The sequence below is a fragment of the Podarcis muralis genome, chromosome 17, assembly GCF_964188315.1.
Source record: "Podarcis muralis chromosome 17, rPodMur119.hap1.1, whole genome shotgun sequence".
NCBI lineage: Eukaryota > Metazoa > Chordata > Lepidosauria > Squamata > Lacertidae > Podarcis > Podarcis muralis.
Window position 1 is genome coordinate 8,784,958 of NC_135671.1, and position 20,576 is coordinate 8,805,533.

Consider the following 20,576-nt stretch of genomic DNA (forward strand, 5'->3'; position numbering starts at 1 on the left):
CGGGCCTCTCACGTGGGATAGTGAGGACTCCGCTTGGGAGGAAGAACTCTCGCTGATAAAGCGATTCTGGTCACTGCATTCTCCAGCTCAAACTGAGATCCTGAAAAGACTTGATTTACTTCGAAGCAGACTAGAAAAAAAGGATGATCAAGGTGAGACAATGAAGGACCCTTATGTGCAGCCCATATCTCCCAAATGTCTGGTGGATAAGAAGACAGTGGGAGGCACCTTTAAATGTGTAGACGTGGAATTACAATCTGAGCCCCCTGTGATGTACAATAAAGTAAGACCAAATCAAGGTGTGAAACCTCAAAGCTCCTGGCACAGCTATCTTAAATTGTCTCCGAATGAATTAGCTTCCCCCCCAACTCCAAAATCTAGCCCCAAATCACCAAGAAAAGAGGATCACTACACTCTCTCCAAGCAGTCAGCCTCGAAAAGAGCCAACGGGTGTGTTTTTTTAGACACCAAAGAATTGCTGGACATGGTGGTGACATAGATCCAGCTCCCCGAAGGGCCCGGGGCCTAAAAGTGCTGTCTTGGAATATCGCGGGTTGGCACGCCAAGAAAAATAATCAACAATTTTTGTGTTACCTTAAGCAATTTGACATCATCTTCTTTCAGGAGACATGGCAGAATGACCCTATATTTCTTAATGGGTATAACTGCCACTACCTGCCTGCCTCTCCATCTCTAAGGGGCGGCAGATCTAGTGGTGGCCTAGCTTGCTTCATTTCCACGGAGCTGGCACATTCTCTAACAGCCCTACCCAGCTGCAATTCTTTAGCAACAGCCGCTCTACTTAGCTTCAAGAGAACTACTCTCTTGCTGGTCAATGTCTATATTCCCCCAGGCCAAAAAAACCCCGTTGTCAAGGCTACATGGGCTGAGCTAGAGGCGTTTTTAGAGCCTCTCGAATCTACTTACCCGTCTGCCCTGACTATTGTGTGTGGAGACTTCAACGCTCGCATAGGAACAGATGACAACAGTCTATACACTCATTTCAACCAATTTATGGACCCCGAAGAACAGACGGATATTGGCGCGACACGACTGTCCAAAGATAGTAGAAGTAATTTCCCAGGTCTCTGCTTAGTGCAGGCTGCCAGACGGAGGGAACTGCTGATATTAAACGGCAATATAGAGGGGGACCGCCCCGGGGAATATACCCATTTCTCCAAGGCTGGGGGAAGCGTTATAGATTATATCTTAATCTCAAGATTTGCTCACAGCTTTGTAAGGAAGTTCCAAGTGGGCCACAATACTCTGAGTGATCACCTACCTCTAATTTTAGAGCTTGCAGGTCGGCCTTTTGACTATTCTATTGCCGAGCCACAATATATACCTTCTGTAAATTTGGATATACCTGCCCCCAAAAGACTCAAATGGTCCCCAATACTGAATGAAAATCTAACCCTCCTTCTTCAGTCAGTGGAGTTAAAGCTTATTCGCTCCGCTATTGTATCAGGCAATTCAGTAGCTGCGATTATGGAACGCTTTAAATTACTTTTGGAAAGATTGAAACCCCATTTAACAACAGTGATACATAGCTCCGCTACAAAGAGGGCAAAGGACGGAGCTAGCTGGTTTGACCTGGAGTGCAGGCAAACAAGGAGACAAACGAGAACAGCCTACCGGAGATACAGGAAATCAGGGACTGCCCTCCTACTTAACGCTTATATTTATCTGAGACGGTCTTACAAACAATTACTAAGGAGAAAGAAATTGGAAGCTGAAAGAGCCGCTTGGCACAGTTTGGTTAAGGCATCGCACGAGAAAGATACTACTTGCTTTTGGCGAACCATATCTGGTCTACTGGACCAGGAGCGTACTAATTCCATCTGTACAGTGGAACCAATGGAGTGGTTGCGCCATTTTCAATCTTTGTTCTATGACCAGGAAGCCCAACATTACAAACTATGCATTCAATTGGAGGACCTACCTCATTGGCCACCAGTAACTGCGAAGGAAGTTGAGAATTTAATCGCACAATTAAAGAACAACAAGGCCCCAGGGAATGATTACATCCCTGCCGAACTTCTGAAGTCCAACATTGGCTGGTGGGCCCCCCTGCTGGCGTCTTTATTTTCTTGGATCGACTCAACGGGTTTACTCCCAGATGGTTGGACTGAGGCAATAATTATCCCAATCTATAAAAAAGGACCCATGACAGACCCGGCGAGTTATAGACCAATCAGCCTTCTGCCTATACCCAGCAAACTATATGCCAAACATCTTTATACCAAGCTAACTAGCTGGCTGGAAACTGAAGCTATTCTAGCGGAAGAGCAAGCGGGTTTCAGGCAAGGCAGATCCACCATAGACCATTGCTTCACCCTAGCCTATTTAATTGACAAATATGCCAAAAAATCCCGTGGGGTGTTATATGCAGCCTTTATCGATCTAAAGGCTGCTTTCGATTCAATTCCACGTGTAAGACTCTGGGATAAATTGAGCACATCAAGTATAGACAAAAGACTATTATTTCTGATCAGCTGTTTATATAAAGACACGGTGCTGCATGTAAGAACTTCGTTAAATGGCCATCTTATAGGACCAGTTCCTGTCAGTAAGGGGGTCAAGCAAGGTTGCATCCTGGCCCCAGTTCTATTCAACATCTACATCAATGATATGGTTAACTGTTTGTCATCTCCGGACTTCCACGCCCCCAAACTGGCTGACAAAGCAATTTCAGTGCTTTTGTACGCTGACGATGCGATACTCCTATCTCGAACAAGAATAGGCTTAAATAGGCTCATAGGTGAATTCTCAGCATACTGTAGGAGAGAGCAACTTGCAATAAACTATCAGAAAACCAAAATTATGGTTTTTGCAAGGAAACACAGACAGTACAGCTGGAGGATGGATAACCAGACAATTGAACAAGTCAAAGCCTTCAAATATCTGGGTATCGTTTTCCAGTCGACCGGGTCCTGGGATGTCCATCAAAAATGTGCCAAAGAAAAAGCAGCTCAAAGTATCAAGATGCTGTCCCGCTTCTTCTACACGAAGGGGGGCAGATACATCCCAGCAGCCCTTGAAGTTTTTCAAGCAAAACCTCTGGCGCAGTTACTGTACGGGGCGCAAATCTGGACGGGGAACCACTGCTCCAGTCTTGAAACTGTCCAGTCTAAATTTCTAAGGCAGATATTCGGCGTCCCCTCCTGTGTTCCAAACGCAGCATTACGACTCGAGGCCTGCCTTCCATCTGTGGAAACTCGGACCTGGCAGAGAACATTCAACTATTGGCTTCGTCTTAATCTGAATCCACCTGGTCTACTGCCTCTAGTAATGCAAGACCCTCACAAAAGCAAGTGGTTCAAAACTGTGCATCAAAAACTCCTTACATGCGGTCTGCACTCACAGTCCCTACTATCAATGGGCCTCATTAAAGCAAAGAGTCTAATAGGCCAGCGCCTGAAAGACATTGAACGACAAAACAACCTGACTATCTTAAAGAAACTGTGCCCATGGTATACCTACTTTCCCCCTTCTCATTTTGACTCTCCAGCTTCATATTTGTCTAAACTAACCATCCCAAAATACAGACGTGCCTTTACATTGGCTAGATGGGATGTTCTTCCCTCTGCTGTACTCGAAGGTCGTTACCAAAAGACTCCATTTGAAAAACGACTCTGCCCATGTGGAGATGGTAACACGGAAACAGTGTCCCACGTCCTTCTTTCTTGCCCCCTTTACAAAGACCTAAGGAATGAGATTATTACTCCACTCATTCTCTCCAACCCCGGCCGTTCACCAGACATTACACTGTATTTTCTATTATCTGATACGGATAGTCAGATAACAGAGAAGGTCGCGAGGTACATCGAGAGAGCTGCGAAATTGAGGGCCACCATCTGAGTGACAGACTTGTTCATCCGACGGACCACCTTTTGCCTGTTCTTTTCTTCCTTTTATCTCTATTTTCACTTTTAACTCTTGTACAGCTGTGGCCTGTTGGCTTTGCTAATAAAGTTTTGATTTGATTTGATTTGATTTGTTGTTGACAAACAACATTACCTTCAGTGGCTGGACGCGGGTGGCGCTGTGGGTTAAACCACAGAGCCTAGGACTTGCCGATCAGAAGGTCGGTGGTTCGAATCCCCTCGACGGGGTTAGCGCCCATTGCTCGGTCCCTGCTTCTGTCAACATAGCAGTTTGAAAGCATGTCAAAGTGCAAGTAGAGAAATAGGTAGCACTCCGGTGGGAAGGTAAACGGCGTTTCCGTGCGCTGCTCTGGTTCGCCAGAAGCAGCTTAGTCATGCTGGCCACATGACCCAGAAGCTGTACGCCGGCTCCCTCGGCCAATGAAGTGAGATGAGCGCCGCAACCCCAGAGTCGGTCACGACTGGACCTAATGGTCAGGGGTCCCTTTACCTTTACCTTCAGTAGCTTAGGGCCTCATCAAACCTAAATCCAGCCAACTGTAACCATATTGGGAGAGCAAGTCTCTTGCACAGCATGTCATCACCTATTAACTTTTGAGTGAATATGATGCTTGCTTCAGCATCAGACATGGTAGACCACCAGGGCCTCCTGACCTAGCACCTCCTCCTTGCTCCCACTCCCTGTTCACGTGTTCTTCAAAGGAGAGATGTTGCAATGGAAACTGACCCTTTGGCAGTTGTGGGGGCTGGGCCCAGGGTGAAAGGGCAAGTAAGCAGGAAGAGCCCTTGCTTCACCAACTAAGGTCATATTGCTAAATGTCCCCCCCCCCCCAAAAAAAACTAGAGCCATTACTGCTCTACCCTCCCCTAAGTAGCAACATTGTTCAGCCTGGTCCAATTGGGGACAAATGTTGACCTTGTGCATAGCATTGCATTTGGCTAGCTGGATTTGCATGCTATGTTGAAGGTTTGAGCACAAGCAGGATACTGGGTGGAAGATGCTCTTGATTTGATATCGACTAAATTCTTGTGAACTGTAGTGTTGCTTGCGTGTATGTTAATATGAGGGATGCAGGTTGCGCTGTGGGTTAAACCATAGAGCCTAGGACTTGCTGATCAGAAGGTTGGCGGTTCAAATCCCCGCAACGGAGTGAGCTCCTGTTGCTCGGTCCCTGCTCCTGCCAACCTAGCAGTTTGAAAGCACGTCAAAGTGCAAGTAGACCGCTCCGGCGGGAAGGTAAACGGCATTTCCGTGCGCTGCTCTGGTTTGCCAGAAGTGGCTTAGTCATGCTGGCCACATGACCCAGAAGCTGTACACCGGCTCCCTCAGCCAGTAAAGCGAGATGAGCGCCGCAACCCCAGAGTCGGTCACGGCTGGACCTAATGGTCAGGGGTCCCGTTACCTTTACTATATTAATATGAAGGTGCTTCCTTCCTCACGGATAAATCTTCCTGCACATAAAAGTGGTATGAGAGGAGAAACACTAGGCTGGACCCTTTCCCCTGACATTACAGTGGTACCTCGGGTTACATACACTTCAGGTTACATACGCTTCAGGTTACAGACTCCGCTAACCCAGAAATAGTACCTGGGGTTAAGAACTTTGCTTCAGGATGAGAACAGAAATCGTGCTCCGGCGGTGCAGCAGCAGCGGGAGGCCCCATTAGCTAAAGTGGTGCTTCAGGTTAAGAACAGTTTCAGGATTGAACGGACCTCCGGAACGAATTAAGTACTTAACCCGAGGTACCACTGTATAGCTTTGGGGCTTTTTAAAATAAGAGATTTTTCTCCACCCCGTGGAGGCTTTCGATTCAGTTTCAATGACCCCTACGCCTTCGATTTTGCTCCCAAGTTCTGGGAGGGAACAATCGGTATAATCCACAACGGCAGGCTTTCCCAACTTGAGTGCCCACCAGATGTTTTGGGCTACAACTGGTTCTGCTTTGGCAAAGGCCACACCAGCGTTGTCTCCGTCACGTGTCTCGTTGAAATAAATGCAAGCTGCTCAAGAACAGAAAAGGTGCTTCTGGGCTGCGCCCAAGGAGACAGAAACCGGTTCAAATGAGAGAGTCAGGAGAGACGGGTGGATCAGCTGGCTAAGTAACATTGCCATCTTTGTCCTGCAATGGTATCTTTATAAAGCCCTCCACATTTCCTATTTCGTCTGCAATTGTGTGCTGCTGCTATTACATGGCTTTGTGTTGAAAATTATAAAGGGGTTGATGGATGTTTTCTGATCCTTCCTGAAAGTGGTGGGGGCACACTGGATGCTGAGTAAATGAGAGTGTATAAATAGGCCCCATATGCACTATACATTTAAAGCACTTTCATACCACTTAAACTGCCACGGCTTCCCCTCCATAGAGTTCTGGGAAGTACTGTGTGCTAAGTTGGCTGAGAGTTGCTAGGAGGTCCCTGTAGCTTGCAAAGAGTTACAATTCCCAGTTTCCTAGGAAGAGAGATTGACTGCTAAATTGCTCCGGAAACTGTAGCTATCTGAGGGGAATGGGAGTCTCCTAACAAACTCTCAGCACCCTTAACAGCCCACACTGCCCAGGATTTTGTGGGGGAAGCCACAACAGTTTAAAGTGATAGGATATAGTACAGATGGGGTCATAGGGGACGAGAAATGATACTGGAGACAAGAACAATAAATGGTCTTGTGGTACCTTGAAGGCTATGGAATTGATTATGGCATAAGCTGTTGTGGAATGGAGTCTAGAACATCAGATGCATGAAATGTAATCCTAAATTGACATATATACACACACATAGTTGTGAAGGGGCTGGGCAAAAAATAAGCAGGTCAGAGGGAAACAAAATGCAAAAAAAGAGAGGTAGTGGTAATTACATAAAAATATATAATTGCAGTGGGGATTAATATCCTGACACAGCACTGATAAGATGGTTAACACATGTAGTGATACAAATCTGTCATCTCCATTCCATCAAAAGCTGATGAAACTTGACAGCAAACACAGGTGATGAATGTTGACAGGACTGGAGTCAACAAGGAAGCAGCGAGAAACAAGAGGGAGGTATCAGCATGTTCAGGGTAACCTTGAAGTTTGTAGGAACAGCAAATGTATTTTAATAATAATAATAAAAAACCCTAAGGGTAGCGGTTAACCAAAAATACTGATTTAGGGTAGTTGTAGAATGTGCAGTAACAGCTGAGAAAGGGAGAAATGGTGTGTGCATGTAGGAATGACCTTGGAGGAAATGGCCTGGAAGCCTAAATAGGAGCACCTTGTAGGAGGGAGGGTACACTGTAACGTTTTGTTTGATGGTTCAACAACACCATCTAACTCAGGTGGCTGGGTGCCTATCAGTTTGGAAGCAAAATGGGGCTACCCAAAAATAAGGCTATGGCTTCTACATACTGCAGGGGACACCTTAGGCAAGCGGATGTACATTTTGGTGAGTTCAACGAATACAACATTGATCACCACCACTAAAAAAACCAAAAACCATAAACCCCCCTGTCTTACAGAGACCTGTGAGCTCACAAACTTTTGATGGCAGTTATGTTTACAGAAGGGACACGGGTGGCGCTCTGGGTTAAACCACAGAGCCTAGGACTTGCCGATCAGAAGGTTGGCGGTTCGAATCCCTGCGACAGGGCGAGCTCCCGTGGCTCAGTCCATGCTCCTGCCAACCTAGCAGTTTGAAAGCACGTCAAAGTGCAAGTAGATAAATAGGTACCGCTCCGGCGGGAAGGTAAACGGCGTTTCCGTGCGCTGCTCTTGTTCGCCAGAAGCGGCTTAGTCATGCTGGCCACATGACCCGGAAGCTGTGCACCGGCTCCCTCGGCCAATAAAGCGAGATGAGCGCCGCAACCCCAGTCGGTCACGACTGGACCTAATTGTCAGGGGTCCCTTTACCTTTACCTATGTTTACAGAGAAATGTGACACTGATGAATCTGGACCAGTGTTTTCTGCTTGTGATTGAATAAGAACAACCCTGTTGGTTACCAGTAAAAGTAACGTAATGATGATATATTGCACTCCATGAATGGGCAGACTTCAGGTTTGTGGGATTTCCCCCCTCAACTCTGAGATCCACCAACTGGTGCAAAAGTCATATCAATAATTTCCTCTCCCCCTAATTTTTGAGGGCACACCTCTCTCTCTCTCATCTTAGTGGGGAAGGGGAACCACAGGTAATCAGAAGGGACATGGCAAACACAACGACAATGTTAATTAAGCCAAGACAGCAAAGTAGAATAAAAATATTCTGTCTTTATATAACGGAAGTGCTTCAGCATACAACTGGAGGGGAGACATTGCTAGAAAACATCTGTACAATTTCTACTGTTAACAAAAACATTGAAAGGCATCTATAGCAATAGGGATATATGTACACACAGTATTTCCTTCAGTGTAATAAGAGGTACAGTATTTAAGTAGTTTTCCTTATCTTGTCACTCTCAATACAGGTTGGTCTGCATTAACATCACCTGAGAAATTAAGCAGGGGGATGGGGAGGGAGATATGAATTTTGTTTTACTAATCCTGGCACCTGATAACACTGTTTTGGACCTATGAGGGGGAAGCTACCATTTTCAGGGTGAAATTATATGTGATGGCAGCAGATCCAAGATTTCGAACAAAAGTTCATTGAGCCCTGATTAGTAAATAAGTGGCATGATGTCTCCTGCCCAATGCAGCCCAGAATAAATTGAGAGGTCAAGCAAGCTTGGCTGGCAATTCTGCTTCCTCCATTCTCATCTCCTTGAGCTCTCAACAGAGGAAAGGGTATCCCTTTGCCACTGTCTTTGCTCTCTCTCCCTGAAATGGCTCTTCCTGTCCTCTTGCCACAGAGCTAGAAAAGAACTAGAAATCCTTGTAAAAAGTCCTCCCCTGAGTCTCAATCAAAAAGCAAGAATGCCATCCCTTCTGTTTATCAGTGCAGAGAAAAATGGCCGGTTAGCTAATTAACTGGCTCACCAGCTCCACTCACATCAACTGGCCAAAAGGGCCACACTAATGTATGTAGACTACAAGAAAAGCCCAACAATTCATTATGTCTTTGTCTAGATTTCCCCAGTACTACTAGTTAACAAAAGCAGGAAAATACTAAGGGTTAAGGATAGTGGTTCTGTTCAGATATTGTTTCTCCCTGGGATTATTCTGCAGAGAGACCATGAAGGGGTTGTGGGATCTCCCTCTCTCTCACTCCCTTCATCATGGCAAAGAAAACAGGTGAGTGAACTGGGAAGTCTCATGGTTCTCTGAATGCACAATTTTATGTCAAAACCCTCTTTAAAAAGAGGCTATAATACTCTCAATCTACATATCAGAAAGAAGAAAAAGAATAGGGAGAGTGTTGCAGAATCAAAAGAATAGGAAAATCTCTTACACTGATTTTTAAAAAATCCTTCTGATTAAGAAAGTGAGCCTAAGAGAAAACATACATGAAGTTCTTCAGAAACATGAAGCCCAGTGCCTCCCTGTGTCAGGGTACACACAACTAGTTCTTTGGATTGTAGATCTATGTTCTGAGCAAAATCACCTTCCTATGTAAATTTGTGCTGCTTTCCCATAAGTCAGCCTCTCATTCAGTAGAAACCACCACACAACAGAGCCTCAACTGATGGCAACAGCAGTTGTCTATACAGTATTTGGCGTCTTAACTTGGGAGTGTCCAATAATCCCATTTTCTTTCCACGTGTTTAAAACAGGGTGGTTTTTCAAAGACACACATACTCTACTTTTACAACTTAAACCACAAGGTTCCTCACGACTTTGAAATCATCTTCATTGCAATTCCATACCCAAGGAATCACCACCACCATCACCACCTTAAGATCTGAATTTAAAATAGCTCTATTTATGGCTGCAAGCTGGCAAGACAGGGATACTCTAGGTCCTAACATGGTACCCTATCCCAGTTTCCATCACACAACTTCTGACACCAGCTGTGCAATCAGTTCTCGTGTGTCTTTCAAGCTGGAAGAGATCTCGAAGCCATCTTCTGCCACATGAGTACCGATCAGGAACATCTTTCTCTCATCTCCAATTTCAGATAATGCCAAAGCATCATGAATGTCTGTGATACAGTATGCACCTTCAATATCCTGCCCAAGAGAAATGGAAAAGGTTATACCTTAACCTACCTATCCGTGTTTCCTTCAAAGTAACACCTGCTACATAGAGAACTGCAGAACAAAGAGCACATTGTGACCCCATTAAAAAATGGCACATTTGGAATGCTAGCAACATCAACAATCCTGGACCCTGCAATTGGCAAGTGAGACATTGTTAGTGGTGCTCCCACTACCCAGCTAGCCGTGACCCATGACAGGGCCTTTTCAGTGGTGGTTCCCTGTTTCTAGAATGCTCTCTCTGACAAGGTGTGCCTATCTCCCTTATTATTAACTTTTACAAATAATTTGAAAATATGCTGAGGCATACCCAGGCATTTGATGGCTGAAAGACACTAATGCTAGCAACCCTGAGGTGACTGGATGAGACAATGTTTTAAACTGATTTTAGAATGCTATTTTTTATTGTAACTGCTTTCAGAATTTTTTAAAAACATTTTTAAAAAAATGGATGTGGTTTGCCACCTTGAACTTCGGGAGGAAGGGCAGGATTTAAATTGATTACAACAAAAACAAGCTATCCTAAAAAGGTAAAGGGATCCCTGACCATTAGGTCCAGTCGTGGCCGACTCTGGGGTTGCGGCGCTCATCTCGCTTTATTGGCCGAGGGAGCCGGCGTACAGCTTCCAGGTCATGTGGCCAGCATGACTAAGCCGCTTCTGGCGAACCAGAGCAGTGCACGGAAATGCCGTTTATCTTCCCGCTGGAGCGGTACCTATTTATCTACTTGCACTGCATGCTTTTGAACTGCTAGGTTGGCAGGAGCAGGGACCGAGCAACAGGAGCTCAACCCGTGGCGGGGATTCGAACCCCTGACCTTCTGATCGGCAAGTCCTAGGCTCTGTGGTTTAACCCACAGCGCCACCTATCCTAGTAAGGTATTAAAGCAAGGAGCACAAACCACCAACAAAATAAAAAAGGAAGCAGGGATAGAAAGAAAGGTGAAGCTTGCTAAACAAGAGAGTCTCAGTCTCTGTGTGCAAGACACCAAAGTGAAACTCTGTTATTATCAGAAACTGAGATGCACAACTCACAATGGATCAGCTTAGAAATTGTCCCCCAGGGGAGCTATGTACATTCTACAATGACACACTTTCAAAAGACAAAACTACAAATTTTACTCCAAGTTCTAGAGTTCACATTTACCTGCTTATTGGCTAGAATCATAAGAGGTAAGGTGGAGTTACTCTGGACCAACTGATGCAGAAGCTTCTTTGCAACAGGCAAGCGTTTATGATCTGCTGAGTCCACAACATAGATTAGTAGCAGGATTCTTGGCAAGTACTTCTTCCAATAGTCCCGTAAAGACTCACTGCCTCCAACTGCGAGTCAACAGAGAAGGAAGACAATGAATCAGCCAACTTGCATACTAAAGCCAATTGTTCATCAAAACCTTGTCTGTATTCCTGGAACATCTGCTTTCAAATGTTTTTTGGTTTTTTTTGAAACTCAGGAATTCATTAAAAAACTTAAGGGAGAACGCAGCCATGGCAGACAAATTCCCTGAACAGTTCCCACCACCACCCGTCATCTCTTACAATATATATAGCTGCAGGAAAATACTGAATGCAGTACGCATTCACTCAAAACATTAGGCCATGGCTGTTGTTCATCAAACCACGCTTTGTTTGATAAGCCTGATCTCCTGCCTAGCAGCTTAAGTATGGTTAATTTACTGCCAGATAACCACCATGAGGGACGCGGGTGGCGCTGTGGGTAAAAGCCTCAGCGCCTAGGGCTTGCCGATCGAAAGGTCAGCGGTTCGAATCCCCGCGGCGGGGTGCGCTCCCGTCGCTCGGTCCCAGCGCCTGCCAACCTAGCAGTTCGAAAGCACCCCCGGGTGCAAGTAGATAAATAGGGACCGCTTACTAGCGGGAAGGTAAATGGCGTTCCGTGTGCTGCGCTGGCTCGCCAGATGCAGCTTGTCACGCTGGCCACGTGACCCGGAAGTGTCTGCGGACAGTGCTGGCCCCCGGCCTCTTGAGTGAGATGGGCGCACAACCCCAGAGTCTGTCAAGACTGGCCCGTACGGGCAGGGGTACCTTTACCTTTACCTTTACCTTAACCACCATATGAAGTCAGGGGTTGCTGTTAGCGTTTGAATTTTGATTTGTCTTCACTATGGTTTGGCATTGTTTGTGAACCCAGCATTCTTCCTTAATTATGATTTGTTTGACCACCCCATTCCAGATGCTTATTAAGCTACAAAGGCATGAGACTAAAAAACAAAACAAGCTTTCATTATTTGTTTGATTGGCTGGGGGGCAACTTGCGGTTAGCTCATGATCTGATAAACAAAGCATGTCTTAGTGTCATGTGCAAACCAGGACACTTAATTAATTTGGGTCTTCTTTTTAGTGGACAGTTTTGGGGTCTTGTATCTCATATTAGTCTTTAAGACAGATCATATCCATTCCCTTTGTCATTCACTTATTAACCATTCAGTTACTATACCAAACAGACATTTTCTGATAAGTTCTTCATTCTTGTATTCCTGACCCAGCACCTATCTTTATAAACATAAAACATTTGCTCTTCCGCTGCAAAAGCACCACTCAGGCTGGCTTACAATGTTTAAAATTTCATAAACACCTAAATAGTATTGTAAGATAAAAAATATTTTTTAAAAAGCATAAAATAGTGGAGAAAAACACCCAGCAATAAAATAGTCATTTAACGGTGATAAAAGTCTGGGATTTGTTTTTATAAAGTGCTATTTTTGCTAACTACTTCCCTGGGGAGAGAGTTCCACAAACAAATGCCATAAATGTTAAAAAATAAACACTTCTGTTTCTGTTCTGCTTCATTTTCCTGAGCACAATCTTTTAATAACTAGAGGACAGGCTGTCAAACCAAAATGTAGAAACTGACTAGGGGGTCAAAAGATGACAGTGTTTCATGTTACCATTGCAAGCCTCTAAGGCAAAACCACAGCCAAGGGAGACATAATCATTGATAGTGTTTTATGTATATTTGCCATGCAAAAAAGAGCTGAGATGAAAGGGTCAAGGTTATTTACTATATCAATTCCAGATGCACTTAGTCGTCAGAGTGTTTTTTGGGCCAAAAGAGGATACGATTTGCATGGAGACACTCTGAGATTCAATATCTAACATTCTAACATGACCAAAAGGATCTGTAAAAGGCTCTTCCACTGTACTGTAAAAGGCTCTTCCTCAAGATCTTAGAAAGCTGTTACCAGGAGGAGTGGTCTCCTTAAGCAAAATGTTACAATAAAGGATGCAAAAAAAATGTTTCTCATTAGATACCTATGCTTACTTTCTAGGAATTCCATCTTCATTTCTTCTGTGCTGACACACACTGCATTGAAGCCCTCTGTGGGAGCTGTGCTGCGCTTCACTTGGTTAGTTGCTAGTGAGTGCAGCACACTGGTTTTTCCAGCTCCATCCAAACCCAGAACCAGGATTTGCTTACTTGGTGGGACATCCTACAAGGCAAAACAACCAACAGATCATGCCAGACATACATACCGGCCAGATGGACATACGCACTGTATGTTTCCTGGGGGGGGGGGGGGGTGTGGCCATCAAGGGTAGGGTTGTGTGTGGCAGAAAAGAGGGGAAAATGAGAAGGAAATTTCACATTAGGCAACAGTAAAATGCCTTCTGGCTCCATAACTGTCAATAACAACAGATAGCAACAGAGCTTCCTTAACCGCCCTGATTTCTTCAACCAAACTGCCTAACAGTAAGATTTTACTTTCATAAAAAAGAGAAACTGTCAAAGTTAATAAGGGAAAGTCACTACAGTACAGTGGTACCTCGGGTTACATACGCTTCAGGTTACGGACTCTGCTAACCCAGAAATAGTACCTCGGGTTAAGAACGTTGCTTCAGGATGAGAACAGAAATCGTGCTCTTAGCTAAAGTAGTGCTTCAGCTTAAGAACAGTTTCAGGTTAAGAACGAACCTCCGGAACGAATTAAGTACTTAACCCGAGGTACCACTGTATATGATTTAGTAAAATACAGTATAGCTGTGGGGGGGAAATATCTGGAAGGGCAGTAAGGTGGAATGGAAACTGTTTGAGGGCTTTTTTTATTTAAAAAATTGTAACACAACAGCAGTGGTAACCTGACCCCCCAAGTTACTAAACTAAGAATCTTCTGTGACTTCATTTCATTGGGGCAGATCTTTAATCCGGTGGTAAGAAGATTAGTTGACAGGGGAAGAAAAGGGAAGGAGGGAAGACGCAATCTGCAAAGAACAAAACCCAACTGTTGAACATGAATCACCACCAAGTCAGCTCTGCCTGCCTTAACTGATTCCTGCCAAGGTGGAAGAGCCACCCTCAGGGGGGTTTCTATTCTAATCTCTTTCCTCTCTACGACATTAATAGGATTCCGCCTTGCTGGTTTTAGTGTAATCCAACCCTGGCCTCAAAGCATCGCTGAAGTCCGCAGAGCACAATGTTTATGCCTCAGTATCAGAGTGAACATGAAGAGAACTATAGAAGCTACCAAATGTTTCCAGAAATTGAAGTTAGCCCCTTATTTTATGCTAGGTTCTTCCCCTCTTCCCCCAAAACCAATCAACAGGTATTTTTTTACCAGCTCACCTGCCCTCAGTCCCTCTAAAAGCAAACTGATGCAGTGTGTGCCAAAAGCTATATAACTGGAATAGCAATGCAGGGAATCAGGTGGGAGGCTGATTGAGGAAATACAGAGGTTTGCAAAAGTTGCTGTTTTACAAACAAAACAACCTTAGGTAGACAAAAGCCCCAGATAGTCATTGAAGACTGAGCATGCTCAGTAGTCATGGAATGCTGAGTGTCAGAAAAATAAGCAGAAAACTGGAGTGGGAATTGAATGTTCTGCTTCAGCTATTTTCTGCTCATAGCATTCTGGAAAAGGGCTTGGCTGGCATGCTGAAAAGGAGCAATTCAGGAAGGGAGGAGGATGCACTGCAACATTTTGTTGCAGGTCTCACCGTGTAGCTATGCTAAGACATTTGTGTAATTTTGATAGCCAGAAAACAACAAATTTTCTTTCAGTTTATGAAAGCTCCCAAGTTTGGTCACTGCAAATGTGTTTTTTTGTGGCTGCTGACAAGCTGAATTTATAAAATGAGCTTCTGTGCTTCCACAATACCCCTCTTTATGACCTCATTTCATCTGATACCACTGGATCTTTGCTTGGGTTGAATCTGCATGTAGGAAACTGCAGAAAAACTGCACGGGGGAGAGGCATGACAATCTCCACGTGGGATTTGCACATTTGTGGAGTCATTTTGTTATTTTTTACAAAAGCTCTCAGGCAGATACAGAAACATGGGTCTTTTTTTTATTAGCAGAAGTTGGAAGAGAGCCAACCTGGTGTAGTCGTTAAGAGCGCAGGACTAGGACCTAGGAGACCAGGGTTCAAATCATAGGGTGACCTTGGGCCTACCACTGTCTTTCAACCTAACCTACCCCACAGGGTTGCTGGGAGAATAAAGACGAGAGGGGCAGAACGATGCAAAATTTTAGCTACTTGGAGAAAAGTGGGATATAAACGTAGCTAGATCAGATTCACATTCATTCAGAAGTATATCTCACTGAATTCAATAAGGTTTGTGACAACCTGTGCATTCAACTTCGGCAGATAAAGCGATCTTCAGTTCCTGCAACTTTTGCCACTCCTCCTTCCAAAAACAGGCATGCTGTCTACCATTTCCTCTTTCCCAGCTAGGTGAAGCAGGCAATGTAGCGGAATTAAACCCTCCAAAGTACAATATTAGCAGCAGCAGCAGCAGCAGCAGCAGATCTTCCCAAACTATGACCTGACACTGCTCTTCCCCGCCCAAAAAACAGCAGTTTTATGGTGGGGACGGGGAGCGACAACCCTGAAAGGAAATTCGTGGGTGTGCGTGAAACCTCCCAAGTGTCTAGACTGCATTCCGTGCAACGATGGCAAATGTAATTCTCGCACACGGGAGGCGACCCACCCGCGTCTGGCTTGCACCTCTTCCGAAATGTAGGATGGAGAGTCTCACAGGACAGAAACCTAAGCAGAAGTCTATATAGAGTAATGCTGCCTTTCCCTTTCTGCGCGCTGGGATTTATTTCGCCCAGGCGAGCCTGAAACGCGCGCAGGCCGGGCCAGACACGCGTTCTAACTTCCGTGCTAGCTGCACGTGAGAACCGAGCCTAAAAAATTTCCGAGACCACCGGGTTAGCTATATATGCTTACCTGGCTCTCGGGGGCCCTTGCGCAGCCCAGGGCGGCGCCTTCTTGAGAGCTGAGTAAGGGCTGCTGTTGCTGTTGCTCCTCGGGCCCCTGAGCAGCTTCTGAGGGGAAATAGCTCCTCCACACCGCGTAGGCGACCCCGCCGGCGACAGCAACGGCCGTCCCCACCAGAGCGACCTGCCTTAGGCTGCCCGCCATAGTCAGCAGCAGGAGGAGGAGGAGGAAGGAGGCGGCTCAGGGCGCCGCCCCTGCCGTGAGGCGGGAGGCATCGTCGCCCAGGCCAAGGAAGGGAGCGAAGGGGCGCCGGCCGGCGGAGGGAGAGGGAGGGCGCGCACCCGCCGCGCGCGTCCTCGCGCTCCCTCAGAGGCGGCTAGGCCGGCCTTTCCCCCGGCTCCGTCCCGAGTCGGAGTCCCTCTCTCTTCCCGCCCCGCCCGGCATTGCTCCCCTCTCACTCCAGTGGCGTCCTCTCTCCCAGGAGGGCCAAGTTGAATAAAATATTTGGGGAGTGGGGGGCAGGGGAGATTTACGTATGAGGTAAATAAGCTATAGCTTAGGGCCCCTCTCCCTTGGAGGCCCCCAAGAAATTTAACTGGATGTACATTTCCAAAATATAAGATAAAAAATAAAAATAAAACCTACATACAGCAAGTGTTTTGTGTTGTGTAGGGTCTTATTTGTTATGTGCAAATGGCTTGAGATACTTATTAGGTCCATATTACCATTTGTTGTTTAGTCGTCTTGTCTGACTCTTCCTGACCCCATGGACCATATTCAACACACAAAAACAGTGGCAATTTGTTGTTGACAAAGGACAGCTGGACCCAAAGGGCCCCATTACCTTCAGTAGCTTAGGGCCTCATCAGACCTAAATTGGCGCTGGGGAGGTATTTAAGTTAGTTTATAACTTAAATATATATAGTATAGTTAAAGCCATGGTTTTCCCAGTAGTGATGTATGGAAGTGAGAGCTGGACCATAAAGAAGGCTGATCGCCGAAGAATTGATGCTTTTGAATTATGGAGCTGGAGGAGACTCTTGAGAGTCCCATGGGCTGCAAGAAGATCAAATGCATCCATTCTTAAGGAAATCAGCCCTGAGTGCTCACTGGAAGGACAGATCGTGAAGCTGAGGCTCCAGTACTTTGGCCACCTCATGAGAAGAGAAGACTCCCTGGAGAAGACACTGATGCTGGGAAAGATGGAGGGCACAAGGAGAAGGGGGCGACAGAGGACGAGATGGTTGGATAGTGTTTTCGAGGTTACCAGCATGAGTTTGACCAAACTGCGGGAAGTAGTGGAGGACAGAGGTGCCTGGCGTGCTCTGGTCCATGGGCTCACGAAGAGTCGGACACGACTAAACGACTAAACAACAAAGGTATTTAAGCCCCACTCTGCATAACCAATTGCATGCCACCCCCCACCCCTTTTCAATGGGAATCTCCCTCAATATTGAGGGGTGGGGAGCTGCACTCCTCAAATATTTTATAGCAGTTGGTGCCTAGTTTAGTCCGTCAAGAGCATAAGAGCCGACTCCTAGATGCCGAGGACCCATTGCCCCCCCCATCCAATAAAATATTTGAGGGTGCCTCCCCCTCCAAAGTTGATGGGCAATGCCATTCAAATAGTGTGTGTGCGCCATGTCATGTGTGCAGTTGTGTGGGGTGGAGCTTAAGTAAAGGTACCCCTGCCCGTATGGGCCAGTCTTGACAGACTCTAGGGTTGTGCGCTCATCTCACTCTATAGGCCGGGAGCCAGCGCTGTCCGCAGACACTTCCGGGTCACGTGGCCAGCGTGACGAAGCTGCTCTGGCGAGCCAGAGCCGCACACGGAAACGCCGTTTACCTTCCCGCTAGTAAGCGGTCCCTATTTATCTACTTGCACCCGGGGGTGCTTTTGAACTGCTAGGTTGGCAGGCGCTGGGACCGAGCAATGGGAGCGCACCCCGCCACGGGGATTCGAACCGTGCGATTGGCAAGTCCTAGGTGCTGAGGTTTTACCCACAGCGCCACCTGCTTATCTCCCCCCAAAAAATATTTTATTCAAGTGGGCACCCCTGCGCCAGAGGGAAGGCTCACTTCCTTCCAAGTTAATATGGGCTAGCCCACCCATGAGGCAAGGTGAGGTGACTGCCTCAGGTGGCAGGATCTACAGGGGCAGCGGAACCCGATGTCACAGAATCATAGCGTTGGAAGGGACCCTGATGCTCTAGGCCAGCGTTTCCCAAACTCAGGTCTCCAGCTATTTATGGGCTACAACTCCCATCATATCTAGCTAGCAGGATCAGTGGTCAGGGATGATGGGATTAGTTGTCCAAAAAACAGCGGGAGACCCTAATTTGGGAAACCCTGATGTAGCCCAACGCCCTGCAATGCAGGAATATGCAGCTGTCCTCTTACGGAGATCAAACCTGCAACCTTGGTGTTGTCGGCTAGCCAAGTGAGCTATCCAGCTAAAATTCTTGCACCTGTCATGGAATCCAAGGGTGGCATACAAGAGTGCCAATTTAAATAACATATTGGGAAAAGTTCTTCTTGATGTTCACCTGGACTCTTGTAACTTGACTCCACTGGTTCAGGTCCTACCCTCCAGAGTAGGAGAAAACAGGCTTGCTCCATCTTCCATGTGACCCCTTTCCAGGCTAAACATGCCAAACTCCATCAAAAGGCTTGATTTCCAGACGCTTGATCATCTTGGTCACCCTCCTCTGCACACATTCCAGCCTGTCAATATCCTTCTGAAATTGTGGCACCCAGAACTGGACACAGTACCCCAAGAGTTGTCAGACCAATGTAGAATAAGAGCAGGACGATTACTTTCATTGAGCAGGACATACTAATACTAATAATAATTTATTTATACCCCGCCCATCTGGCTGGGCTTCCCCAGCCACTCTGGGCGGCTTCCAAAAAAAATATTAAAATACTGTACTACATCAAACATTAAAAGCCTCCCTAAACAGGGCCGGAGTCTGGTAGTTGTTCTTCTCTTTGACATCTGGTGGGAGGGTGTTCCACAGGGCGGGTTCCACTACCGAGAAGGCCCTCTGCCTGGTTCCCTGTAACTTGGCTTCTCGCAGTGAGGGAACCGCCAGAAGGCCCTCGGTGCTGCACCTCAGTGTCTGGGTAGAACGATGAGGGTGGAGACGCTCCTTCAGATATACTGGACCGAGGCCGTTTAGGGCTTTAAAGGTCAGCACCAACACTTTGAATTGTGCTCGGAAACGTATTGGGAGCCAATGTAGGTCTTTCAAGACTGGTGTTATATGGTCTTGGTGGCCGCTCCCAGTCACCAGTCTAGCTGCTGCATTCTGGATTAGTTGTAGTTTCCGGGTCACCTTCAAAGGTAGCCCCACGTAGAGCGCATTGCAGTAGTCCAAGCGGGAGATAACCAGAGCATGCACCACTCTGGCAAGGCAGTCCGCAGGCAGATAGGGTCTCACCTATACTCCTGTTGATGCAGCTAAGGATAGCATTAGCTTGTTTTGCTGCTGTATCACACTACTGTGGCCTACTAGGATCCTGAGGTCCTTTTCACATATACTAATGGCAATCCAGGTAAACCCCATCTTATATTTGTGCAGCTGGCTTTTTCTGCCAAAGTGTAGAACCTTACATTTGTCCCTATTGAAATTCATTGTTAGTTTTGCAGGAAAAGGAACATAAATGTGGTGGCATAGAAATTGATAAAAAAATTCACAGAAGGCAAAGATACACACCGAGGGAGAAGGAGTTAGGACATATTTCTTTAAAGTATTGTTTCTGTGCGAAGATGGATATGGTAAAGATTAGAGCTAAAAGAGGTTTGTTCCTCACGTTCTTTGAACAGTGGTACCTCGCAAGACGAATGCCTCGCAAGACGGAAAACTCGCAAGACGAAAGGGTTTTTTGTTTTTTGAGCTGCTTCGCAAGACGATTTTCCCTATGGTGCTTCGCAAGATGGAAACGTCTTGCAAGTTTGTTTCCTTTTTCTTAACACCGTTAATACAGTTGCGACTTGACTTCGAGGAGCAACTCATAGCACGCGGTGTGGTAGCCTATTTTGAGGTTTTTGAAGACTTTGGTGATTTTTGAAGCTTTTCCAAAACTTTTTCGACACCGTGCTTCGCAAGACGAAAAAAATCACAAGACGACAAAACTCGCGGAACGAATTAATTTCGTCTTGCGAGGCACCACTGAATTTTGGTGTCAAATATTCTTGTGACATCCAACAAGTTTCCATCTCAATTTAACACTGACAGTATGAGAAGTAGTATGTGGCAGAATTTATTATTTGACAATTGAGAAAATGATATTATGACATTTATATGTGATCCTAAAACTGGAGTTTTCTGGATAGCTTACAGTGGGGGAAGATGCGAATAATTATAAAAAAAGAGTATTACTAGCACACATGTTTG

General features: G+C 46.0%; 1 protein-coding gene across 1 annotated transcript; it reads right to left on the reverse strand.

Moving 5' to 3' along the window:
- Positions 1-8,110: 8,110 nt before the first annotated feature.
- On the reverse strand, positions 8,111-16,511 carry ARL9 (ARF like GTPase 9). Its single transcript, XM_028712442.2, has 4 exons — positions 16,186-16,511; positions 13,275-13,443; positions 11,142-11,317; positions 8,111-9,968 (listed from the first exon to the last, which is right to left on the reverse strand). The coding sequence occupies exons 1-4, from the start codon at positions 16,378-16,380 to the stop codon at positions 9,789-9,791; spliced, it is 720 nt and encodes a 239-aa protein (XP_028568275.2). The 5' UTR covers positions 16,381-16,511; the 3' UTR covers positions 8,111-9,788.
- Positions 16,512-20,576: the final 4,065 nt, after the last annotated feature.